The sequence below is a fragment of the Acipenser ruthenus genome, chromosome 13 (genome assembly GCF_902713425.1).
Source record: "Acipenser ruthenus chromosome 13, fAciRut3.2 maternal haplotype, whole genome shotgun sequence".
Classification (NCBI taxonomy): domain Eukaryota; kingdom Metazoa; phylum Chordata; class Actinopteri; order Acipenseriformes; family Acipenseridae; genus Acipenser; species Acipenser ruthenus.
The window spans coordinates 39,665,532-39,692,202 of NC_081201.1; the positions used below are offsets into that span (position 1 = coordinate 39,665,532).

The following is a 26,671-nucleotide window of genomic DNA, read 5'->3' on the forward strand; positions in this document are numbered from 1 at the left end:
CCTTAAATGATTGAGAATTTATGGCTGAAAAAAGCATACAAAAAATGAAAATAATTCAGAATTTACAATATATTACAGATTATACATATACATAACCCTAACCCTAACGAACATAATCCTAACCCTAACAAACCTCCTTCTAAAAGAGATCGCTCAGTTGAGTTTTTAAAATAAAAACACGACAGTACAGTCGCTACAGCCCACATACAAGTTTAAAATGATTAGCACTGTAACCCAGCTCCCCCACGTTTCTTCACTTCATGCGTATACTGTACCACACTTTACTGTAGCATGCACTAGGCTTTGCCATGCTTGTCTAGGCTGACTGCACATTTCATTTCGTTGGTTCAAAGGCAGCACTATAATTATACGCTTTCTTCATTTTTAACCTCTCTAACTGAGTCACAAAGATGAGTCCGCATTTCTTTACTCATTAAAAATCCTGTGGGTGATACCTGCCTCCGGGGGTTTCTTTTCTTTTGTTCCTCAGTTTCGTAGAAAATGAGGTTTGCCACTTATCTGACTGTTACTCATGCCTGTTCTTGAGAGCACGGCGCTGTATGCCTGTCTGCTCTCTGCTGCGCTTGAGCAATAAGGGGAATTCCTTGTTCTTCCCTGAACAAAACGATATGTATTTTTCTTATTCCTTTATGAGAATTGGGGGCAGAGCCAGTCAGATGGGTTTCATCAGAACTCCTTTGTGTTGATTCAGCAGTGTGGGGGCGAGAGGCTGCCTCCTACCCCTTCCTCCTTACTGGGAAGTGATGGGGGGAGCCAGGGAGCAAGGGCAGGACTCGGGGAGTGAGAGATTACTGGGAAGTGACAGGGGAGCCAGGAAACAAGGGCAGGACTCGGGGAGTGAGGGATTACTGTGAAGTGACAGAGGAACCAGGGAACAAGGGCAGGACTCGGGCAGTGAGAGATTACTGGGAAGTGACAGGGGAGCCAGGAAATAAGGGCAGGACTCGGGGAGTGAGGGATTACTGTGAAGTGACAGGGGAGCCAGGAAACAAGGGCAGGACTCGGGGAGTGAGAGATTACTGGGAAGTGACAGAGGAGGAGCCAGGGAACAAGGGCAGGACTCGGGCAGTGAGAGATTACTGGGAAGTGACAGGGGAGCCAGGGAACAAGGGCAGGACTCGGGGAGTGAGAGATTACTGGGAAGTGACAGGGGAGCCAGGGAACAAGGGCAGGACTCGGGCAGTGAGAGATTACTGGGAAGTGACAGGGGAGCCAGGGAACAAGGGCAGGACTCGGGGAGTGAGAGATTACTGTGAAGTGACAGAGGAGCCAGGGAGCAAGGGCAGGATTCGGGGAGTGAGAGATTACTGTGAAGTGACAGGGGAGCCAGGGAACAAGGGCAGGACTCGGGGAGTGAGAGATTACTGGGAAGTGACAGGGGAGCCAGGGAACAAGGGCAGGACTCGGGGAGTGAGAGATTACTGTGAAGTGACAGAGGAGGAGCCAGGGAACAAGGGCAGGACTCGGGGAGTGAGAGATTACTGGGAAGTGACAGGGGAGCCAGGGAACAAGGGCAGGACTCGGGGAGTGAGGGATTACTGTGAAGTGACAGAGGAGGAGCCAGGGAACAAGGGCAGGACTCGGGCAGTGAGAGATTACTGGGAAGTGACAGGGGAGCCAGGGAGCAAGGGCAGGACTCGGGGAGTGAGAGATTACTGGGAAGTGACAGGGGAGCCAGGGAACAAGGGCAGGACTCGGGGAGTGAGAGATTACTGGGAAGTGACAGGGGAGGAGCCAGGGAACAAGGGCAGGACTCGGGCAGTGAGAGATTACTGGGAAGTGACAGGGGAGCCAGGGAGCAAGGGCAGGACTCGGAGAGTGAGAGATTACTGGGAAGTGACAGAGGAGGAGCCAGGGAACAAGGGCAGGACTCGGGGAGTGAGAGATTACTGTGAAGTGACAGAGGAGCCAGGGAGCAAGGGCAGGACTCGGGGAGTGAGAGATTACTGGGAAGTGACAGGGGAGCCAGGGAGCAAGGGCAGGACTCGGGGAGTGAGAGATTACTGGGAAGTGACAGAGGAGGAGCCAGTGAACAAGGGCAGGACAAGAGCAGTGAGAGAGAGCAGTGAGTAAGCAGCAGCGTCAGGTATTTAAGAGTCCTGCGCTCAGCTGCAGGATTTGAGAGTCAGTGAAGCTGCCACGGAAGGAGGATAGGATTTCATGCTGCAGCACTGGGTGAGTCCCCTTGTTTAATACTTGAGAAGGAATTGAATGTTCATGTGGTTGATTAGTGGGTCTGTTCAGGGTCACAATTACAAAGTGTTTGAACTCTTTCAGTCCTGGCAGGACCTCACCATCCTGCCTTATCTTAGCACAGTCTGTTAGCACATGGCGCAGGAAATGAAACTCCTGTTCTCATGTATACTCAGTAAAGGATGGTGCATGTTTTTAACATTTACAAACATTTTCTTTAGAACTAAAAATACATCCTGTTTATACAATATAGTATATAGATAAATGTAAAGGCATCTAAACCAATGTACACCCTTTCTGTTTCCACCCTTCTGAGGATGGCATGAACTCTCTCCACACTGCAGCCCTGTACTGGTATCTATCTGTAAGGTTACTCAATGCTAGAAAAGTGCATATTCATATTAGCTCTCAAAAACTAGTAATAAACTACTCAGACCAGTACTCGAACTGTCCCTTCCTGAAACTTTGAAGTTTCCTTTTAGTGTTAAACTGTTTCAGTGTAAAAAGGCTGTTTGAAGTTCTGGATCGGTATAGAGCCGGAGTGGTCAAAGCTGATCCTTCCAGTCCTGGTCTTTGTTCCAACCCTGGTCTACATTGTTTCATTGAACCAAGTAAACCTCCATCCAGACCCTGTAGTTAAAGAGTTCATTTTACCTGTTAAACGTGGAATGGATTAGCTGTCCAGGACCGTGATTGGCTATCCAGTGTTCTGGAATGTAGCAGTTTGGTCTTAATGTTTTGCACACATAATTAAAATAGCTCTATTTTTTTGCTACACCAAAGACTCTCAGAAATGTAATATAAACAGCATCTTTTAGAATAGACCGATGCCAATGTTTGCAAATTGAACTCAATAAACTCATGTCTCAGTTCATATTGTCACATTGTAAAGAGGGAAAATAATAGTATAATAATATTTGAGTGGTTTGATTGGGGGGTATCGCAATGCCACAAGAACGCTGTAGGTGGCAGTAAATTTTATTTGTTATTAGTTTTAATACGGATATGAATTTTGCTCATTCTCTTTCTTGATATTAGTGGTAATTCACATTCAGACAAAATGACAAGAATAACATGAAAATTGTAACTGTAAATTTAGGGAAATAGTGAAAAAGATAGATACAATAAAATATATATATATATATACAGTTGGCTGTGTGGTCCAGTGGTTAAAGAAACGGGCTTGTAACCAGGAGGTCCCCAGTTCAAATCCCACCTCAGCCACTGACTCATTGTATGACCCTGAGCAAGTCCTTGTGCTCCGTCTTTCTAGTGAGACGTAGTTGTAAGTGACTCTGCAGCTGATGCATAGTTCACACACCCAAGTCGCTGTTACGAGTCTGAATATCAGTGGTGACGAGTCTATCGTTGTCACTCTCATTTAAAGTGGCTGCTTTTATAATGTTAGTAACAGGATATCGCTTTTTTTTCAGGGCTCGTCGTGTTGTTTTGGAGGAGTGGGAGTGCTTGGCTCTGAGAACTGAATTCCATAGATGGTTAATTTCCTCAAACCCATCTGGGTTCAGTTCTTGAAGCTCGGTACTTTAGAGGCAAGCAGATTCTGGGCCAGCCAGCTCCACGTTTACTGTACTCTGTATGATCTTGTAAATAATGTGAAAGAAATAAACACATTATATATCTTCACACATGTCTATCACATTATTGCAGTCCAGACGTCATTTTGCATGTACAGAAATATCAATGTAAGCAGGTGCATGCATACTGAAAAATAAGCATGTTAATATCCTGGTACACACAGTATATGATTTATGTATGTACCTGGATAAGGGCGTCTGCTAATAAATAAATAATAATGAATAAACAACATAGGATTGCCCAGCCAGGCATAGAAGACTATATGCTACCCCATGAGATATGCGCTCCATCCTCTGAGCTTCCTTCAGCTGATTATCAGAGACATACACACCAGCCTCTCAGTAATCTGCTCATCTAATCCATCCTCACTGGCTCCAGGCTCATCTGTGGCCACATTGCTTCTCTTTAAAGCAATCAGCCTCACAATATCCTCTGTGCAGGCATGCAGCAAACTGTGCAGCTGTATACTTCACACATATACAATACACACTGGTTAAATACCTGACTGAGAGAAGCTGTATACTTCACACATATACAATACACACTGGTTAAATACCTGCCTGAGAGAAGCTGTATACTTCACACATATACAATACACACTGGTTAAATACCTGCCTGAGAGAAGCTGTATACTTCACACATATACAAGACACACTGGATAAATACCTGCCTGAGAGAAGCTGTATACTTCACACATATACAATACACACTGGTTAAATACCTGCCTGAGAGAAGCTGTATACTTCACACATATACAATACACACTGGTTAAATACCTGCCTGAGAGAAGCTGTATACTTCACACATACTGGTTAAATAAGGGCTAATGGAACAAAAAAAAAGCATAAAGCAATGTGATGAAACTGCATGTGTGAACAGGATGACTGTAGGGGTGACGTCAGGCCAGAACCAGAAACCACAACACAGCAACTGAGGGGCGAAACCGAGACACAAAGACACTCAGTGTTTTATTAACAAAAAAGTAAAGCATTTGAGTAGCATTTGTTTTCGTATTGTGTTCTCCCGTTCCCCACTAAGGTGTAACGAGACTCGATTGCTAAACAAATGGAGATTAGATAAAGGGGCATTCAGAACAGAAAATAGGAGGCACTTTATTACACAGAGCATTGTGAGGGTCTGGAACCAACTCCCCAGTAATGTTGTTGAAGCTGACACCCTGGGATCCTTCAAGAAGCTGTTTGATGAGATTCTGGGATCAATGAGCTACTAACAACCAAACGGGCAAGATGGGCCGAATGGCCTCCTCTCGTTTGGAAACTTTCTTCTGTTCTTCTGTTCTTCTGTTCTTATGTTCCTCATGCTTCCATACTAATACCCCTTTTACTCTGCACTTGAAGTGATTGTGCCATCCTTGTGTGTAAATACAAATATACATTTTAAATCACTGAGGCTACATAACCCCACATTATATCCCGTGCACCAATACATACACCAACAATAACACACTACATATGATACAACATAAAACACAAAATACTCACAGGGGCACCCCGCCACAGTGTGTCTGTGTGTTGAGTAGGTTCAATGGGTTCAATCAACAGATACAGTGCTTATGAACTGAGTCATCGCCCTGTGTTAGCAACAATGCAAATCTCCCTTGTTAGCATCTGATTATCCCATTGCCATACCTTAGGAAAACTGTATTGAACGCCACACCACAGAACGAATGGGTGTGTGCTGCTAGCACGGCACGCTCAAAGAGGACTGCACTTTCTTACTCTGTTTACATGTGTTCTGTGCATGGCTGTGGAAAGGGATTTCTATTAAAATTGAAAGGTAGTTTAGTCATCAGGTTCTTGTACCGGTACTGGTATGGTATCATTTTAACTTGGGAATCCCTGTTGATGTTATTAAAACTGTTGTAAAACCACATTCGTCAAGCTGGTTTCAGTGATACATTTTCAAGAAAATGGTAGAAACAAAATTGTACATGCAAAAAAAAAAAAAAAAGATATATACATTTTTTCACAATGGGAAAATTAAGTGGAAAAATATCTAGTTTTTTGAAAGACAGCCATTCCTAAAACAGTTGGCTTGTGGAAGTTGTTGATTTTACTACTTGAAGGGCATGAGGTGTGTAATAAAAACGCCATTGCCTTGATTAATCCCAGCATGTAAAGATCTGCATCATATTGACAGTCCCTTGGTAAATCTCTGTATCTCAGGTTCAAACATACTGAAGAGGTTGTGAATCTGTAGTACACCGCAGATTCTGAGAGCTCGATAATGGACACTCCCCTTATGACTGCTGCTCATACATGCCTCTTGACTCAACTTTGCTGCAATGATAGAGAGCTGATAAGACTGTTGTATTGCTGGAAGGATGACAAACAGTAAACAGAACAAACTTTATCTTTACAGGTCAATAATTACATTCAAACAAATTCAGCTTCTTAGAAACAACCAGACACTAAAAGCAAACACAGAGCTCAATACAATAAACGGCAAGACGTGTTTATCGAAGATTCTTATCTTTAGGAGCAATTTCTCATTTTTGCAAATCAAATGTTGAGAATAAACATGTTGGGAAAGTAATACAAAAAAAAAATGTGCAAACAATGTAGTGCCATAACCTGTTTTATTGCATGTGGGTTACAGAGCGCTTATCTTTCAAATGAAACAGCATACATTGCAGAATGGTGCAGAACTGCAGAGGACAGGCTTTATGAATATGGTGTGAAGTCACAGATAAAGGTTCCAGCTGCAGGGCTGTCGTGACAGTGCAGGATTCTTGATGTCTCGACCCACCAGCAAACATCTTCTTCACAGCAGCATCCTGACTTTACCACTACTGCACTGCAATACACGAATACTGTGTGTGTGCACACACCCCAACTACTGCACTGCAATACACGAATACTGTGTGTGTGCACACACCCCAACTACTGCACTGCAATACACGAATACTGTGTGCGTGCACACGTACCCCAACTACTGCACTGCAATACACGAATACTGTGTGTGTGCACACACCCCAACTACTGCACTGCAATACACGAATACTGTGTGTGTGCACACACCCCAACTACTGCACTGCAATACACGAATACTGTGTGTGCACACACCCCAACTACTGCACTGCAATACACGAATACTGTGTGTGTGCACACACACCAACTACTGCACTGCAATACATGAATACTGTGTGTGTGCACACGTACCCCAACTACTGCACTGCAATACACGAATACTGTGTGCACACACCCCAACTACTGCACTGCAATACACGAATACTGTGTGTGTGCACACACCCCAACTACTGCACTGCAATACACGAATACTGTGTGTGTGCACACACCCCAACTACTGCACTGCAATACACGAATACTGTGTGTGCACACGAACCCCAATTACTGCACTGCAATACACAAATACTGTGTGTGTGCACACACCCCAACTACTGCACTGCAATACACGAATACTGTGTGCCTCAGACTGTGTGTGTGCACACGCTCTCTACCTTCATAGTTGTGTTTCCTGCACCTGTTTAATCAGCAATCTGGAAAGGGATACACTTCCCATTAATATATCACAGCAGTAAACGCCTGAGGTGTCGTGTCTGGAAGTCCCTTGGAAAGCAGTGTAATCCGTGTGTGTCTCCGCAGCTCAAGGTTTGAGGTTTGTTGTATCATTTCCTGTGGGTTGTGTTCTGTTTGCACAGATAACCCTGCTCTCAACCCTCTTCATTTAATGCATGTCTATGAAGATGAAGATAGGAATTAGTGAGGTGCATGGCCTCTGCTACAGGCACTGCACTGGGATACAGTTCAACACATGCAAATCACCTCCACTCTAGTTACCATTTACAAATAATTACTACTGATTGTGAGCATGCAGCTCCATACATGAAGAGCACAGTCAGACCACATGTTTAACAATTAACCACCAATCACATGGAACAGATTATAAACACATTTTGTATTTTAGTTGGTTTAGACTATAATTTAGATGCACTAAAAATATTTTTTCACCAAAATAAACAGTGCCACAAAATAAAATGTTTATGATAGTGTGCAGCTGCAAGTAACTCTGGGAATTATTTTCAATATGGTCTCAAATTTTTTTTTGAATCTGTCAAAACTATTTTGAAATCTGTGTTGGGCCCTAGTCCTTTCAGCTGCTGCTCACTGTTTCAGTTGAAGAGCTGCTGAAAGGAGCCCCTGTGTGTGAGCTAGGGTTGAGTGGCATGTCTGCAGCACCTCTGCAGTACCCCCACAGCTGGGGCAGCAGCCTCTGGGTACACTGTCTGTGTGTCAACGCTTCGACTTCTTTTTGTTCTTCTTCCTCTCCACAATCTCGCTCATGCTGTCCTCTTCAGGGGTGCTTGGCTGGCGGACGACCTTCCTCTCCAGCTTGTACTCCTGCTCTCCCACCTGGGGGTCTCCCCTCACCAGGTACTCGCCTCCCTGGTAGGTGATGCTTACGTCTGTTTTAGGGTAGGTGCCGTAGACCCTGCGAAGGTCATCCTTCACGAATTCAGGAACCTCCTTCCGGGCCCCGATGATCCTCTCCAGCTTCCCCCAGCGCAGCTCCCCTTTGAGGGTGAAGCCCTCAGGCCAGCCTCCGCTGCTCTGAGGCTCAGGCATGCTGCTGCCGTAGCCCTGGTAGACAGGAGGGTACATGCACGGCCTTTGGTAGTACAAATGAGGGTTCATGGTGCTGAAAGGGTTAAACCCGTAGAAGTGGTGGTACTCCACTTGGCCCCCCTGCTGGATCGCTCCCCAGTCATTCGATACCAGAGTGAGGGGCCGGCTGCTGTAGATGGGGGGCAGGAAGTGGTGGTCGTGGCCCGTTGCCCTCACTGGCCTCCACTGCCAGTAAGGGTTGGTGCTCATGAGCGCGCCGGGATGGTAATGCAGAGGGCTGGCACCCGTGTAGTAAGAGCTCATTGCTGAAGATGCTGCTGCATCACCACAGAGAGTGCTCCCTCCCCTCCTAGTTGCACAGAATCGACTTGTTTTATGCTGCAATGAAATGAGGAGAAAGTGACATTTACAAAATCTTTTAATATGCATTTCCATGCCCTACGCAGGTGGGTATATACACCCCCAGGTGTACTGCTTTTCTAGAGAAAAAGGAGAACATTCTGGGAGACCATTCTACTTGTGAGATGCCTTGCTCGCTAAAATATATATTTTAGTTTTAAAGAGAAGACCATTATCTATTCAGGGATACCAAGATATTGAGTAAGTAAAGAGACAAATGTTACACTATTCCACGAAACACAAATCAAGCAATAGAAACACAGTAAACTGTAAGTAAAACCCTAATGCGCTCCTTCACTGTTTCCGCTCCACACTGAAGAGCCTCACCTTTCCACAGTCCAGACTTGTTCATTTGTTGCAGTTTTTTTGTGAATGGAGCATTTCCTCTGAGGCCAGAAACTCTGAAAACAGAAGAACTAAATTCCTCAGAGCTGGAAAACAAACACAAAACCCTCCTTGCTGCTCCAGGACCAATTGTCTATGAATGGAAAGGGTTGTGTTTTGTGTTGGAGTTCAGTCCTGTTACTGGTTGTAGTGTCCTGTGTTTCGCTTGATTGGGTCTCATGAACTGTAAGGAGTACACATTCAAGCAGCTCCGCCCCTTACTGACAGCTCTGTTTACCAGGAGGATCATGTGAGTCAACTGTAACCAGGCAACAGAAAAACAAACAGGGAGATAACCAAATAAAGGAAAGGACAGCAAGCAGAGAGTGAGGTGAGGACTTCCAGGGTTATGCATAGAGGCTATTCATGCATACATACATACATACAGATGTGCTCAAATTTGTTGGTACCCCTCCACAAAAAATGAAGAATGCACAATTTTCTCTGAAATAACTTGAAACTGACAAAAGTAATTGGCATCCACCATTGTTTATTCCAAATTTAATAGAAATCAGACTTTGCTTTTGATTTTTTATTCAATTGTAAATAATAAAACAAATGAAAATGGCATGGACAAAAATGATGGGACCGCTAACCTAATATTTTGTTGCACAACCTTTAGAGGCAATTACTGCAATCAAACGTTTTCTGTACCTCTCAATGAGACTTCTGCACCTGTTAACAGGTAGTTTGGCCCACTCTTTCTGAGCAAACTGCTCCAGCTGTCTCAGGTTTGATGGGTGCCTTCTCCAGACTGCAAGTTTCAGCTCTTTCCATAGATGTTCGATAGGAATCAGATCAGGACTCATAGAAGGCCACTTCAGAATAGTCCAATGTTTTGTTCTTATCCATTCTTGGGTGCTTTTAGCTGTGTGTTTTGGGTCATTATCCTGTTGGAGGACCCATGACCTGCGACTGAGACAGAGCTTTCTGACACTGGGCAGTACGTTTCGCTCCAGAATGCCTTTATAGTCTTGAGATTTCATTGTGCCCTGCACAGATTCAAGGCACCCTGTGCCAGGCGCAGCAAAGCAGCCCCAAAACATAACCGAGCCTCCTCCATGTTTCACTGTAGGTATGGTGTTCTTTTTTTTGAAAGCTTCATTTTTTCGTCTGTGAACATAGAGCTGATGTGACTTGCCAAAAAGCTCCAGTTTTGACTCATCTGTCCAAAGGACATTCTCCCAGAAGGATTGTGGCTTGTCAATATGCATTTTAGCAAATTCCAGTCTGGCTTTTTTATGTTTTTCTTTCAAAAGTGGAGTCCTCCTGGGTCCTTCCATGGAGCCTACTTTCGCTCAAAAAGCGACGGATGGTGCGATCAGAAACTGACGTACCTTCACCTTGGAGTTCAGCTTGTATCTCTTTGGCAGTTATCCTTGGTTCTTTTTCTACCATTCGCACTATCCTTCTGTTCAATCTGGGGTCGATATTCCTCTTGCGGCCACGCCCAGGGAGGCTGGCAACAGTTCCATGGACCTTAAACTTCTTAATAATATTTGCAACTGTTGTCACAGGAAAATCAAGCTGCTTGGAGATGGTCTTGTAGCCTTTACCTTTACCATGCTTGTCTATTATTTTCTTTCTGATCTCCTCAGACAACTCTCTCCTTTGCTTTCTCTGGTCCATGTTCAGTGTGGTGCACACAATGATACCAAACAGCACAGTGACTACTTTTCTCCATTTAAATAGGCTGAATGACTGATTACAAGATTGGAGACATGTGTGATACTAATTAAAGAAACTAATTAGTTTGAAATATCACTATAATCCAATTATTTATTATCTTTTCTAAGGGGTACCAACAAATGTGTCCAGGCCATTTTAGAATATCTTTGTAGAATAAGCAATAATTCATCTCTTTTCACAGCTCCTTTGCTTTATTCTATGACATACGAAAGGCATGTAAGTATACATGATAAAATAGCTTTTAATTTCATCACTTTTCAGGAGGAATGAAGCATTATTTCAATGAGCTGTAAGGGTACCAACAAATTTGAGCACGTCTGTACATACATACATACATACATACGCATGCAAGCACACACACACACGCACGCAAGCACACACACACACACACACATACACACATGCACGCACACACACACACTGTCACGTTTTCACTTTTCACATTCTCTTTTATTATATTATTCGCTCTGCACACACTCTTAACTCAGGGGAGATGTTAAGGAGGACAGAGATGTTTAAAACTCCTAGTGGTTTATGTTCGAGCACTGGACGAGCGGTGTGTCCTTAAAACCTTTTTATTTAATCAAGAAAATCACTCAGACTCATTTATTCAAAGTTTTACGAATCAGAGCAACATCAGCACTCCTTCGTTTTATTAAAATGCCTTTAATATTGGTTTAGTAGTTTGCGCATACTACCAAAACCCGAAAACATGTAACAATAATTAGCAATCCTAAGTTTATTACAAGCTTCAGCATTTAATACTTCAATAACATAATACAATTATATGTATTCAGTGCAGCCCTCAGGCTGGTTAAGCACAAAGCCTACAAGCACCCACTGCTATGTTTTAGCACATTCAATATAACACTCTTAATACTAAAACATAGTTTCAAAACCTCATAGCAATATAACCAATAAATGCGAGATACAATAATACCATTAATATGCTTACCTCCTATTTTAAGGAAGAGTAGCGTGAACAAAAGAGAAGGACTGTTCTGTAGAGATCTGCAAAGGATGGACCACGTAGCTCTGCCAAGCTTGATTGTGGTGCTATAGTGTGATCAGTTCAGGTTTTTATACAATTTTTGTCCCATTGCGAGCGATGAGAGGCCCCAACTAGTCCCAATCATCAATCCCCATGGACAGTCCTTATCTCTTAGCAAACAGTAATCTATAAGGAATTCAACCAACTCTTCAGTCCCACTCATATACCAATAAATCAACACTGGCCCATGATCTCACCCACTCATCCTTGCCCCCTCCTTTATCCGAAGAATTCAGGTAAAGCAGAGTTCACAAAATCCTTGCTGTTTTGATTCACTACTTAATATGTGTGTATTACAAAAAGAAGTGGTGTTTTAAATATATGCAACACCAATATAGGAAAAGTGGTGTTTTTTGAATATATGCAACACCAACAGTTTATAATATAGCAGTTTATAGTTTATAATGGTTATAATTGATTATATGAACTTGGCTTTCAAAAAATATATTCCTTCATGTCATCTCACTCAAATTAGTTTCCTTCTTTCCTTACTGGTGTACGTTTAGCCGGTATTATAGGGAACTTTTATTCTATATCTCTTCTAGTATAGAGTTTTTTCCTTTTATGAAAAACCCAACTATTTTACTGAGCTGTGAAGTTGTAATGCCTTTCTCTCCTATGGGCCCCAATTGCCTGAACTCAATTGACACTTAGATGACCCTGTATTTTCAGCTATATTCATACTGGCTAAATCCAGTTCGTTAAAGACATCTCCTCCCTTGCCAAGTTTGGTATTGATGGATGTTTCTATAAATCTATACCTATATCTCATATGCCTCCTTTGCCCTTCGACTAGTTATTTTAGGTGTTAAGACCATCCATTCTAACTCCCCACATGTGCAGTCAGGCCTTCGGTACTATAATCCTTCTGATAAGAAAATTCCGGCTTCCTCCCACCAAAAAGGCCTTCCAGCAGCTAATATTAATCTCTCCAAGGGCAGGCTGATAGAGAGTTCAAGAAGACAGGTCACATAGTTTATTCTTCTAAAACCTACCTCCTGCTTTTTATTCTTCATTATTTATTCAATCCTTTTATTTTGTATGTTCTACCACAACTTTTCTTTATGCTGCATCTTTTAACTTCAAAGTCAAACTAGTATGTTACTTCTTATAGCGTATGGCTGCTAACCTTATTACTTTCTGCTAGCAGCAGTATATCAGCAATTTTACAATAGGTTCTTATTCAATTTCCCTACTCTCTATTTATTTGTCATGTTCTGACAATGCTTATTTTCTTAAGTTAGAGTCTACTTTTACTCTAGGTTGTTCTTACTCACCTACTTATTTTAAAACTAAATTACAAACAGAAACCTACTCAAAGCGAGGTCTTTTAATCCTTTTCTGTTTTTCTCTTTCCCTTAAGAATACTCCTAACTCCTTTTCCCTTTATATTCAGAAGTTATAATTCTTGAATGTAAGCACACAGTAATTCTTTTCATTGAATTAGGACTCTGTTTTTAACTATGCTCATCTTGATAGAAAACAGCTTCAGGTATGCTATCATATTAAGCAAAGTGAATCATATGATCTTATACATAAAAATTGTTCATAGTATTTCATACTAACAATAATTATCACTACCTATGGTTATATGTTACCACAACAATCTATACCATTTAGAACAAGCATGTTAATATGTATCTAGTAATATAGCATTATTCTATTATTCAGACTAGAAAGTTTTAGTAGAAATTCCAGCACCCTATTCTGGAGCTATGCCCATCTTGATAAGAGATGGTTTAGAGCTGACTGGGTTAGAGTGTCAGGCAGTCCCTGCTCCAGTTAAAGGGTCATACAGAGGGAGCATTCCTACAGCAATGGTTATAAACTAAAACTATTAAATATTACAAATACAAACTGAAAACTACTAGACATTACAAATGAGTATAGTACATGCATTTCATGAATATATTTAAATCATCCAATCCATGTCCAAGGCTTCAGCTCGTTCCCAGCAGGACTCCACTTCTGTCTTGGGTTCAGCTCGGGTCGGCTCTGCAAACACCACAATACCTATTTTGCTCTACATTATTAGTGGGCAGACTTAATACAACTGAATCTGAATCAATCGAGGAGCCGTGAACTCTAGCCACTGAAATTCTCCATGCAAAGGAATCCAATTTCTTACTACACATAATAACTGGTTTGAGGTCACCCGTGACAACACACACACACATACACAGAAAATAAATACTGTGGTGCTTCAACACGAAAATGAGAACAGCTGCATGATTGTTAAGACTATTTTTAAGTCAAATATATTGTGTGTGATGCCAGGGTATCTATATCTGGATAGAAACATAACAACAAAAGGGAATCCCACCAATCGGAACAGTTGCAGGAATACTTGATTTCCCATAAAGTATCTTGTATTTCTCATACACTTGTATTAAATATGAATATAGGAGTCTAACTACCAGGACTGTGAATTGAGTTCTACTTGGGAAAATAAAGATTGTTGCATCCCCAGACACAATCGAGCCAGCACACGCAAAGGGTATATACACTACGATTGGAATTACCAGCCCTGTGAACAACTCTTTCACTGTATGTGTCTGCGCTGGCTAGCTGTATCTCTGCTTCAGAATGAATGCAGTGCACTGTGACTGCGCTGGCTAGCTGTATCTCTGCTTTAGAATGAATGCAGTGCACTGTGACTGCGCTGGCTAGCTGTATCTCTGCTTCAGAATGAATGCAGTGCACTGTGACTGCGCTGGCTAGCTGTATCTCTGCTTCAGAATGAATGCAGTGCACTGTGTCTGCGCTGGCTAGCTGTATCTCTGCTTCAGAATGAATGCAGTGCACTGTGTCTGCGCTGGCTAGCTGTATCTCTGCTTCAGAATGAATGCAGTGCACTGTGTCTGCGCTGGCTAGCTGTATCTCTGCTTCAGAATGAATGCAGTGCACTGTGTCTGCGCTGGCTAGCTGTATCTCTGCTTCAGAATGAATGCAGTGCACTGTGTCTGCGCTGGCTAGCTGTATCTCTGCTTCAGAATGAATGCAGTGCACTGTGTCTGCGCTGGCTAGCTGTATCTCTGCTTCAGAATGAATGCAGTGCAGGCATACATGATATCCTGTTGGAAAAATCTGCTAATAAATCAGTAATAAAAGATCATTTAATACTATACTGTAGAGCTAGAGAGACATCTAGCGTTTTCAATGGGCGTTTTAAAATATTTAGGACATTATATAATAAAAATAATGTCATTGTGAAACAAATATGTTTACTGAATTATGTATTATGTAACAATACAGTGTTACAGTAGCGCTCTGCAAACGAGAAGGCCCATCGTGCAACCCAATGAGGATGTGTGCAGTTTCCACATGCAGCCACTAGATGGTGCATTCATCTTGCTCTAATATTAATCTTTTAGCGCTGCGGCCAATCGTGAAAAGGCTTCTAGTTATGGCTTGTTTTACCGTGGGGAAGGGTACACGACCACTTTATGGAAATGGCCGCAGTACTGTTTCTCAATGTTGCCGAGATGAGTAGTAGTCGTGTCAGTTACTAAGGAATGGGTCACCTCTACGTCACTACAATTGCATACAGTTCCATACCTCTCACATCCTGGTACATAATCGCTTAATGGTCAATCAAAACATGATACGATACCAACAGCAAAGGCACCAAGATGCAGCAGTTTATCTATATAACGTAGTGTTTGAAATACGTGCACATCCTGCATTACATATGCTATACGGTAACAAAGACGTGTTAATGTTCAGACAACACCCATCGTTGTGGTTATACCGTTCCGTACGAGTGGCGCCCAGCATTAGAACCACGGCGGGTCACTGCGGCTGTACGGCAAGGAGGGGTGGGGGTCGGAACTGAAGTTACGCGATAGGCTTCTATTTCCTTAGTTTTAGAGCGAGGATTGGGACGTATGAAGAAAGCCGGAGCGTCACAAAATGAGAATGAACAGATACAGTTAACTAAAAAAAAAAAAAGGTTTTGATGCTGATGCTGTCTAGCGAAGAGTCCGTAAGTGCAGGATATCTCTGTTCCATTTCTCACTGGGAGGGAGCGTGTGGTACGTTTAATTGAATAAGTGGAAACGCGTGAAGCTTGGGTTAATGTTGAGAGTATTTAAAGCGTTCTGAAACCTATTGTAACCAGAGAACCTCTTAGTTTAGATTTTGATGTCCAAAATTAAACTCGGCTGCTGCTGATACGACTTGCCAGTGTTGTAAAACAACTGTGTGCAACAACGATCTAGCGGAGGGCGTTTGTGTTATAACATAATGCGCTGCTGTACTTAAACTCATTTTTTATATAGTGTTTTTTGGTAAACCAATAAAACCTAATCATTGGTTTACGTATTGTAAACAAGCGACGTTTCATTGATAAATACCGCATAGTATTACGTGTTTGTGTTTTAAATTAATATTCAGCACGTTTTCAGGTGTAGGACAGAGTGAAAAACACTCTATGCAGAAGTTAGCTGTGTATTTGATACGATACTGAACAAGTATATATGTTGATGGCCCAGGTGTTGCGGTTCCACGAGCGAGGCTGGCTTTGATCCCAGCGCTGTCCTAATTCGAAATAAGCTGCTTACAAACTCTGAACTCTCTGACACGTTTACAGGCTCGTGTGTGTATCGAGCTTTGTGCTTGGAAATGGGGTGGGAGCGAGGAGAGGAGTAATCCACCTACAATGTAGTTCTATCAGGTTGCATATTTTCCCCAATGCACTTTGTTTACTCAGTGTAGGGTGTAGTGGCTCTTTATAATTAGGGAAAATTAGGGAATTGTAATCTGTACTCTCAAAGTCATGCATGCTGATTGCACAGATAGCTTTAAATAGACCTACCCTCAGCCTATCCAGGTGACTGGACTCCAGAGTGAATGTGCAGCCTATCCAGGTGACTGGACTCCGGAGTGAATGTGCAGCCTATCCAGGTGACTGGACTCCAGAGTGAATGTGCAGCCTATCCAGGTGACTGGACTCCAGAGTGAATGTGCAGCCTATCCAGGTGACTGGACTCCAGAGTGAATGTGCAGCCTATCCAGAGTGTTTTCTAACAGAGTAGCTCTGAGCTGATGCTTTGTGATTGGAACCATAACTTGCTGAAGCATAGTAAACAAAGAGATTGCATTCCCCACAACTGGCCTGGAGAAGAAAGCCACGCTTCACGGTTGCATGTGTTGAAGATACGTCACGTTCATTTTCCACAGGACCTGTATGTGTGATGAGGTCTTGCAGAGTCCAGGAAGCGTTGTTGTTATTGAGAACAGCTGCAGTGTGTGACACTGGTGACTCAAGGGCTGAAACATGTCTCTCCACCCACTCTCTCTTTGTTCTTGCAACAGAGCAGATGTTGTGAGAAGGAAGAATGTTACAGTGGATTTGATCCACCCCCCTCCCCATGGGTGGTGACAGCAGTGAATCTGGAGCCCATCTCCTCCTCTTACTGAGCTTCGTAATGAGAATTCACCTCGTAATCACTGGGCTGTTTCTCAACACTTGAGTCATTTTAAACTGAATAAGGATTTCAGCCAGGGAGTTCATCATTTTGTTTCCAGATGTGTGTGTGTGTGTGTTGCTGTAGTTCCCTGCATGATGATGGGTAAAATAAAGGCGACGTCCAGATCCTTTCTCACACAGAGAGGAAGAAACCTTGCTGATTTCTATATACAGTAAAACAAGCTGTGAGACAGTGATGATCGGGCTGCAGTGTCTCTGTGTTTCACATCATGTTTGTGTGAGTGGAGCTCTGTGTTTCACATCATGTTTGTGTGAGTGGGGCTCTGTGTTTCACATCATGTTTGTGTGAGTGGGGCTCTGTGTTTCACATCATGTTTGTGTGAGTGGGGCTCTGTGTTTCACATCATGTTTGTGTGAGTGGGGCTCTGTGTTTCACATCATGTTTGTGTGAGTGGGGCTCTGTGTTTCACATGTTTGTGTGAGTGGGGCTCTGTGTTTCACATCATGTTTGTGTGAGTGGGGCTCTGTGTTTCACATCATGTTTGTGTGAGTGGGGCTCTGTGTTTCACATCATGTTTGTGTGAGTGGGGCTCTGTGTTTCACATCATGTTTGTGTGAGTGGGGCTCTGTGTTTCACATCATGTTTGTGTGAGTGGGGCTCTGTGTTTCACATCATGTTTGTGTGAGTGTGGGTTGCTTGTTTCCACAGGGAAGGAGGGATGCACTTTCCAGCGTCACGTCCCTTTGAGAGATGGGTGGAGTTTGCTCTGTTGTAACAGTGATTGAAGACGATGGCTAGAAGAGTGTGGAGCTGCTTCTCCAGCATCTCCACTGCTGTTCTCTATGGCTCCCTCTCTCTGTTCGTTTCCATTCTGCACAACGTTTTCCTGCTTTACTACGTGGACACCTTCGTGTCCGTCTACAAGATTGATAAAGTCTCCTTCTGGGTTGGGGAGGTGAGTTAAAGATATTTATACATGTATTTACTGCTTGCTTCCAAAACTGGGACTGCAAAAAAAATGCAATGTTAAAAAACGAATTGTTTTCCCCCTGACTTTTCTACTCTCCTTTAAAAATCCAATTGATCCATGTTAAGCCTTTTGTGTATCTCAATCACACTGAGAAACGTGTTTATAGTAACATTGATTTCATTTAACTAAAGGGGCTTTTAAATCGAAAGTCTTACTTTTTCATTTCAAAGCAGAAGCGAGTCCTCTGTATTAATGTAAATACGTTCACACAGAACGATTGTAATAAAGTGTGTCCAGAATAAAATACCTTGTAGCTTTAATAAAGATCAGCCGCTTATTAACATGTTGCGATATCGTTTGTACATAAATGAAATCAGTGTTACTATGAACACGTTTCTCAGTGTGATTGAGATACACAAATGGCTTAACAGGGATCAATTTAACAGGGATCAATTGAATTCTTACAGGAGAGTAGAAAAGTCGAGGTAAAACACAGAGAATCAGAAGCCTAAGTATATTTGACATTTGTAAAGTGAATTAACTGCTAAAAAGTGTATTCAGTACTAACCCATAGCTTGCTAACAGTTACTTATTCCTAGTGTTCCTAGTGTTTTTGTACCATGGCATGTCTCTTCTAAACTTGGTTTCAGCTATGCAGTCAAGTCGACAGTGTCTAGTTAAACTTGTTGGCTTTTCTCACCAGACAGTGTTTCTCATATGGAACAGCTTGAACGACCCTCTCTTTGGCTGGATCAGTGATCGCGCCTTCCTCGGCTCACAGCAGTAAGTCTCTCCTTCTTGTTCTCTTCCACCCCTGTAAACCGCTTCCCTGTCACTCTGCTTTCAAAATGAAGTGATAGCCGCCCCGTCTCAGATTCGAAGCCAAGCGCTGATGAGATCACGTCCTGTAGAAATGTAGAATGTCCTGAATCAGAAGCTCTAGCTTCATGTATGAACATGATGCCAGGGTCAGCTGCGTAGAAGAAAACAACACATTCACAGTGAAACGAAAGGGGTCTGTATCGCTAGACACTGGATTACATTGGGAGGCTGTGATGAGTGTATGAAGTGGTCATCTCATAATCCAAGGCATGTTTAAGCAAGAAGAGGACCCTCCGCTCGGGACGTTTAACTGCAGGAGGCGGGCCTTACCAGACAGTAAAGCCGTCTTTTAGTAGATGGAGAGAATATAAAAATGAACAGTTTGTATTCAGTGTAAAGTTGCTAGCACAATTTCTGCTGCTGCCCCGCCTGGACACTTCTGTAGAAAGTACTAAATGATCGTAGCCTGTATCTTCTCCACCATGAATTCTGTTACTGTCCGTTGATTTCTGTCCACCTCCTCCTCCCGTAGCGCAGGGGTTCGGATCTCAAACCCACAGGTGGTTCTGAAGAGGCTGCAGGCTCTGTCACGGACTGGCCCCCTGTTTGCACTCTCCTTCCTGGCGTTCTGGGTGTCCTGGGCCAGGCCTGGGTTTCAGTTCCTCGTCTGCCTGTGTCTCTACGATGGCTTCCTCACTGTGGTGGACCTCAACCACAATGCCTTGCTGGCGGACCTGGCCGTGTCGGCCAGCGAGAGGACTCGGCTGAACTTCCAGTGCTCGCTGTTCAGCGCCCTGGGCTCCCTGTCCGTCTTCATGTCCTACTCCTTCTGGGACAAGGAGGACTTCTTCTCCTTCAGAATGTTCTGTGTGGCGCTGGCTGCCCTCTCCATCCTGGGCTTTAGCGTGGCCTGCTGGCTCCTGCGGCAGAGGTTTCAAGGCAGAGCCAGGCGAGACGAGGAGGAGGACTCTGTCCTGAAAGAGTACGTTTGTGCTTCTTGAGGGGTGCGAGTAATACTTTGTAGAGGTGTTTCAGTGCTAGGAGTATATTCCAGCCTGTCTTTATGAAGGAGATCATTCTATTTGTTTTGAAGGAGGGTGTAAATGAACAGTACTGAGAGAGTATGTTTTGTATTATTCATGGTTTGTAGATCTTTCAGTTCTGGGGTTTATTAAGATTCTAGCTGGTCTCACACTTTGAAGGAGGGTGAATGATAAGTCTGCTGTGGTCTGTGCCCGGTGCTGTTGCAGTAATTGTCTCCCTGCTGTTCCCCTTTGCGCTGGCAGGCTGTGTGTTGGACAGGCCCCTCTTGCTCAGGAGAAGGAGCTGACTCTGGGGCAGTACCTGAAGCAGCTCTCCAAACACACAAACTTCCTCTGGTTTGCCTCCATGAACCTTGTCCAGGTAAACTCATAATTCCATGTTACCTTTGTATTCAATAAATCAGTAAATGATCTTGTGGAGCGCACAAACAGTCTAGCGTTGTCAGGCTGTTCTAAATCTCAAGCGTGCAGCACTGCCTTGAGAGCTTCAGTATTATGAGGCGCTGTGTTTACTCACCCCTTGATCTGCTGCATCTTAATTAGGCACCAGAGATAGGGAAGCTCTATAGTAAGAAAGGAAAGCTCTTGAACTATCCCACTCTGGTTTTGTTGCCATACACTGCTGAAGGAGTTTGAATGTATATTTTAGAGGGAGAATAATTGTTGTGATTTGTTCAACTGCTTTCATTTAAAGCCAGTTTAATTGACTGACAGTGACTTCAATTTAAATAATGTGTTGCCACTGTGAGGATAATTAACAGAATACTGCTAATTGCGTTTTTGATTAATGTGTTGATTAAAAGGGAATGGGAATTGGAATCGATTTTTTTAAAAAGGAATTGGAATTGAAAGACCCTGGCAGTGATAAACAGCCCTTCCTCATGTTCCAGGTGTTTCACTGCCACTTCAATAGCAATTTCTTCCCACTGTTCCTGGAGCATCTCCTTTCGGACCGAATCTCAGCCTCCACAGGATCCTTTCTGCTCGGTAAGAAACGTACAGGACAGCTTCCTGCAAATACACGCTAATGCTGTACCAGACATGCAGGACATGCAGGGACAGTGCAGCTACCTGCTAATGCTGTACCAGACATGCAGGGACAGTGCAGCTACCTGCTAGTGCTGTACCAGGCATGCAGGACATGCAGGGACAGCGCAGCTACCTGCTAATGCTGTACCAGACATGCAGGGACAGTTCAGCTACCTGCTAGTGCTGTACCAGACATGCAGGGACATGCAGGGACAGCGCAGCTACCTGCTAATGCTGTACCAGACCTGCAGGGACAGTGCAGCTACCTGCTAATGCTGTACCAGACATGCAGGGACAGTGCAGCTACCTGCTAATGCTGTACCAGACATGCAGGGACAGTGCAGCTACCTGCTAGTGCTGTACCAGGCATGCAGGACATGCAGGGACAGCGCAGCTACCTGCTAATGCTGTACCAGACATGCAGGGACAGTTCAGCTACCTGCTAGTGCTGTACCAGACATGCAGGGACATGCAGGGACAGCGCAGCTACCTGCTAATGCTGTACCAGACATGCAGGGACATGCAGGGACAGTGCAGCTACCTGCTAATGCTGTACCAGACATGCAGGGACATGCAGGGACAGTGCAGCTACCTACTAATGCTGTACCAGACCTGCAGGGACAGTGCAGCTACCTGCTAATGCTGTTCCAGACATGCAGGGACAGCGCAGCTACCTGCTAATGCTGTACCAGACATGCAGGGACAGCGCAGCTACCTGCTAATGCTGTACCAGACATGCAGGGACAGTGCAGCTACCTGCTAATGCTGTTCCAGACATGCAGGGACAGCACAGCTACCTGCTAATGCTGTACCAGACATGCAGGGACAGCGCAGCTACCTGCTAATGCTGTACCAGACATGCAGGACATGCAGGGACAGCGCAGCTACCTGCTAATGCTGTACCAGACATGCAGGGACAGTGCAGCTACCTGCTAATGCTGTACCAGACCTGCAGGGACAGTGCAGCTACCTGCTAATGCTGTACCAGACATGCAGGGACAGCGCAGCTACCTGCTAATGCTGTACCAGACATGCAGGACATGCAGGGACAGCGCAGCTACCTGCTAATGCTGTACCAGACATGCAGGACATGCAGGGACAGCGTAGCTACCTGCTAATGCTGTACCAGACATGCAGAGACAGCGCAGCTACCTGTTAATGCTGTACCAGACATGCAGAGACAGCGCAGCTACCTGCTAATGCTGTACCAGACATGCAGGGACAGTGCAGCTACCTGCTAATACCAATCAATGTGCCAATGTATTAGAACACCAAGATTTTGCATTTTATATTCTTTATATACCTACCTGCATAACAAAAAATTGCAATTTTCAGTTGGTAATCGGTGATTTAGAAGCAATAGGAACTCATGTGTGAAAATGTTAGACCACTTTATGCTTTAATTAGGTATCTTAAACAACTTATAAAAAGTATCATACATTTTACCATTAGTGGCTGTGTTCCTTTTCTCGCTGTTTTAAATTAACTGCATGTGTGGCCTATTAAAGTCATTAGTTAAGTTTGGTCAAAATAGGCAACTAACTGGTTGTCATTTTCCTAAGATGTTCAGTTCCAGTGGTTTGGTTTCATATGCATAACAAATCAAAACTACAGAAGCAATGGGGTGTTCTAATACATGAGCACACTGCTGAACTACAGAAGCAATGGGGTGTTCTAATACATGAGCACACTGCTGAACTACAGAAGCAACGGGCTGTTCTAATACATGAGCACACTGCTGAACTACAGAAGCAATGGGGTGCTCTAATACATGAGCACACTGCTGAACTACAGAAGCAATGGGCTGTTCTAATGCATGAGCACACTGCTGAACTACAGAAGCAATGGGGTGCTCTAATACATGAGCACACTGCTGAACTACAGAAGCAATGGGCTGTTCTAATACATGAGCACACTGCTGAACTACAGAAGCAATGGGCTGTTCTAATACATGAGCACACTGCTGAACTACAGAAGCAATGGGCTGTTCTAATACATGAGCACACTGCTGAACTACAGAAGCAATGGGCTGTTCTAATACATGAGCACACTGCTGAACTACAGAAGCAATGGGGTGTTCTAATACATGTGCACACTGCTGAACTACAGAAGCAATGGGCTGTTCTAATACATGAGCACACTGCTGAACTACAGAAGCAATGGGGTGTTCTAATACATGTGCACACTGCTGAACTACAGAAGCAATGGGCTGTTCTAATACATGAGCACACTGCTGAACTACAGAAGCAATGGGGTGTTCTAATACATGTGCACACTGCTGAACTACAGAAGCAATGGGCTGTTCTAATACATGAGCACACTGCTGAACTACAGAAGCAATGGGGTGTTCTAATACATGTGCACACTGCTGAACTACAGAAGCAATGGGCTGTTCTAATACATGAGCACACTGCTGAACTACAGAAGCAATGGGGTGTTCTAATGCATGAGCACACTGCTGAACTACAGAAGCAATGGGCTGTTCTAATACATGAGCACACTGCTGAACTACAGAAGCAATGGGCTGTTCTAATGCATGAGCACACTGCTGTAGGTCTACCCTTTAAATAAGCACATCTCTCTTGTGTGGAATTGTCCTGCAGGATTCTCTTACATCGCCCCCCACCTGAATAACCTCTACTTCCTGTCCCTGTGTGGCCGCTATGGGGTCTACACTGTGGTTCGCTGGCTGTTCTTTCTCAAACTCATCCTCAGTGTCATCATGCTGCTGGCAGGACCAGACCAGATCTACTTGCTGTGTATATTTATAGCCAGGTAACTCATCAATAAAACCATTCAAAGAAACTTTCCTTTTAATAAAAAAATGTTTGTCCTACAGTAGTTGTGTGTTGAGTGTTATGTTTGTATGTAGGAGTGTGATTCTCTGTCCTGCAGTTTGTTCAGTGTTATGTCTGTATGTAGGAGTGTGATTGCCTGCCTCTCTGTCCTGCAGTAATCGTGTGTTCACTGAGGGGACCTGCAAGCTCTTGAACCTGGTGATCAGTGACCTGGTTGATGAGGATCTTGTGATGAACCGTCGGCAGCAGGCAGCCTCCGCGCTGCTGTTTGGCATGGTCGCCTTGGTAACCAAGCCGGGACAGACCTTTGCACCGCTCATCGGGACCTGGCTGCTGTGTGTGTACACAGGTACTGGCACAGCTTGGGGCTGCTGTGTGTGTGTGTGTGTGTGTGTGTGTGTGTGTGTGTGTGTGTACACAGGTACTGGCACAGCTTGGGGCTGCTGTGTGTGTGTGTGTGTGTGTGTGTGTGTGTGTGTGTCTGTGTACACAGGTACTGGCACAGCTTGGGGCTGCTGTGTGTGTGTGTGTGTGTGTGTCTGTGTACACAGGTACTGGCACAGCTTGGGGCTGCTGTGTGTGTGTGTGTCTGTGTACACAGGTACTGGCACAGCTTGGGGCTGCTGTGTGTGTGTGTGTGTGTGTGTGTGTGTGTGTACAGGTACTGGCACAGCTCGGGCCTGTGTGTGTGTGTGTACATTATATTTAAAATGTGTACATGCAGGTCTGTCCTTAAGATAAGATACTGCTTGCTGCCCTGTAGACTCCACCTTCCTCCCCTTCTCACTGTCTCCCCCAGGATATGAAATACTGCTCGCTGCCCCGTACCCTCCACCTTCCTCCCCCTCTCACTGTCTTCCCCCAGGATATGAAATACTGCTCGCTGCCCCATACCCTCCACCTTCCTTCCCTTCTCACTGTCTCGCCTGTTGTTCTGTCTCCTGCAGGATATGACATTTTCCAGCGAGACCCTTTGCAGGAAGTGGTCCGCACCCAGGAGCTGTGGAACCCTGCCTGGTTCAGCACTCTGCGACAGGGCTGCTTCCACCTGCTGATCTTCATTCCCATCACCTGTGCCGTCCTGCAGCTGCTGGCCTGGTCCCAGTTCTCACTGCACGGCAAGCGCCTGCAGAGCATAAAGCTACAGAGGCAGAGTGCTTCACAGGAACTTCCCATCGATGTGAAAGATATCTGATCAAAACTTTAAACCACTGCCAAAGCTGGAGGGGCACCGCTCGTGCGTGTGTGCGTGTAAACCAAACCTGCCTTATTTTGATAGAATAAACACTCCATTCCAGTTCAATTTAAATATGGACCACAGACTATGGACCAAAAAATGGTGTTACTCAAGCTTGGATGTTTTTAAGGTGTAAAAAGAGCATGTATTTGTCCATGTCTCTGTCTGGATTGTGCTGTCCGAGTGCAAGTCAGTTGAGCAGCACCACCTCTTTGATTGAACGGCTGTTACACCCCGTCCACGTCGTGTAAGTTACAGCCGTTTGAGAATACATGCAATTACATTAGTGTGCCAAAACTAACTTTCTAGATTTTTAAAAATGATATTTTTTTTACGCATTTTTAAAATGATCTGTAGATCATAGAACAAGAGCACACACATCTGTAAACCAGTGTATGAAACATGACCGTTTGTGTATATAGATAGATAGATAGATCGATCTCGCTGTCTATCTCTCTACACACCTGTTTGTTATGTTAACAAACTTACCCTAAAACCTTGAAGAAATGATTCAGTGCTACAGGGCTGAGTGTGTCAGACAGGTAACCTGCAGCCTTGTTCGTTTTATAGTTTTACTTTAAAAAAATGTATTTTAACCCTTAACCCTTTTATTTATTTTAAATTAATGAATAAGGGATTTATGTGGATTCAGTTTGGTTGCTTTTGTATCTCACACAACCTGATGATGTCTGGATAAACATGTTTGTATAACATTTTATTACATTCATATTAAAAAGGGTAAAAAAACCCAAACATTATTTGAAACCAGTACTGTGTTTAGAGTCTACATAATTCAATTGTGCTTTTTTCCTTATGTTTTATATAGTCTAGATATGGACCATGCCTCACAAACAAAAGGTGTATATATATATATATATATATATATATATATATATATATCTTGTAGAATGGCAAGAAGGAAAAATCTCATTGGCTAACAAGTGTTCCGGCCTGTGTAAACATGTGCCCACACAAGCACGGCTTGGAACGTTGAGAGCCACTCTCACGGGGTCACTAGACAGACGCTCTGCTTTGATAGGGGGAGGGTAGGGAGGCTGTTTTATGAAAGCAGTAACGCATGACAGACAGGATGTTCACACATTGATTGAATACACACACACACGCACACCGCAGTGTGGCCACGTTGCATATGGAAAATGTACTTCATGAGAGAATCTGTATCCCTCTGGATGAGGATATTGTCTATATATATATATATATAGATATATAGATATTTATATTGAGACTCTTGTATCAAATTGAGATTAAACTTGGTAGGGACATTCCTTAAACAGATCCCTCGGGATATGGGGACCATTTATTGGTAGGACTAATGAATGCTGTGTGGTCTCGTGCCTATTGATGCAGACGGAGGAGGAACTGAATTTCAGTTTTTTGGT

General features: G+C 43.8%; 2 protein-coding genes across 8 annotated transcripts; one reads left to right on the forward strand and one right to left on the reverse strand.

The window, feature by feature from the left end:
* Positions 1-6,395: 6,395 nt before the first annotated feature.
* On the reverse strand, positions 6,396-17,228 carry LOC117417607 (uncharacterized). Of its 4 annotated transcripts, XM_058985411.1 has the most exons (3): positions 11,845-14,394; positions 9,144-9,217; positions 6,396-8,795 (listed from the first exon to the last, which is right to left on the reverse strand). In XM_058985411.1, exon 3 carries the CDS (start codon positions 8,718-8,720, stop codon positions 8,085-8,087), a length of 636 nt encoding a protein of 211 aa, XP_058841394.1. In that variant the 5' UTR covers positions 8,721-8,795; positions 9,144-9,217; positions 11,845-14,394; the 3' UTR covers positions 6,396-8,084. The 4 variants fall into 4 exon arrangements, with proteins under 4 accessions (XP_058841394.1, XP_058841395.1, XP_058841396.1 ...); XM_058985412.1 differs by lacking the exons at positions 9,144-9,217; positions 11,845-14,394 and adding an exon at positions 16,757-17,228; XM_058985413.1 differs by lacking the exon at positions 9,144-9,217.
* Positions 15,624-26,039, forward strand: LOC117417809 (transmembrane protein 180-like). 4 transcript variants are annotated; one of them, XM_034925719.2, is made up of 9 exons: positions 15,624-15,974; positions 18,081-18,327; positions 19,046-19,125; positions 19,697-20,146; positions 20,451-20,568; positions 21,098-21,194; positions 23,840-24,011; positions 24,190-24,383; positions 24,982-26,039. In XM_034925719.2, the coding sequence occupies exons 2-9, from the start codon at positions 18,163-18,165 to the stop codon at positions 25,227-25,229; spliced, it is 1,524 nt and encodes a 507-aa protein (XP_034781610.1). In that variant the 5' UTR covers positions 15,624-15,974; positions 18,081-18,162; the 3' UTR covers positions 25,230-26,039. The 4 variants fall into 4 exon arrangements, with proteins under 4 accessions (XP_034781610.1, XP_058841389.1, XP_034781611.1 ...); XM_058985406.1 differs by having other exon boundaries at positions 15,624-15,925; positions 18,086-18,327; XM_034925720.2 differs by having other exon boundaries at positions 15,625-15,925.
* Positions 26,040-26,671: the final 632 nt, after the last annotated feature.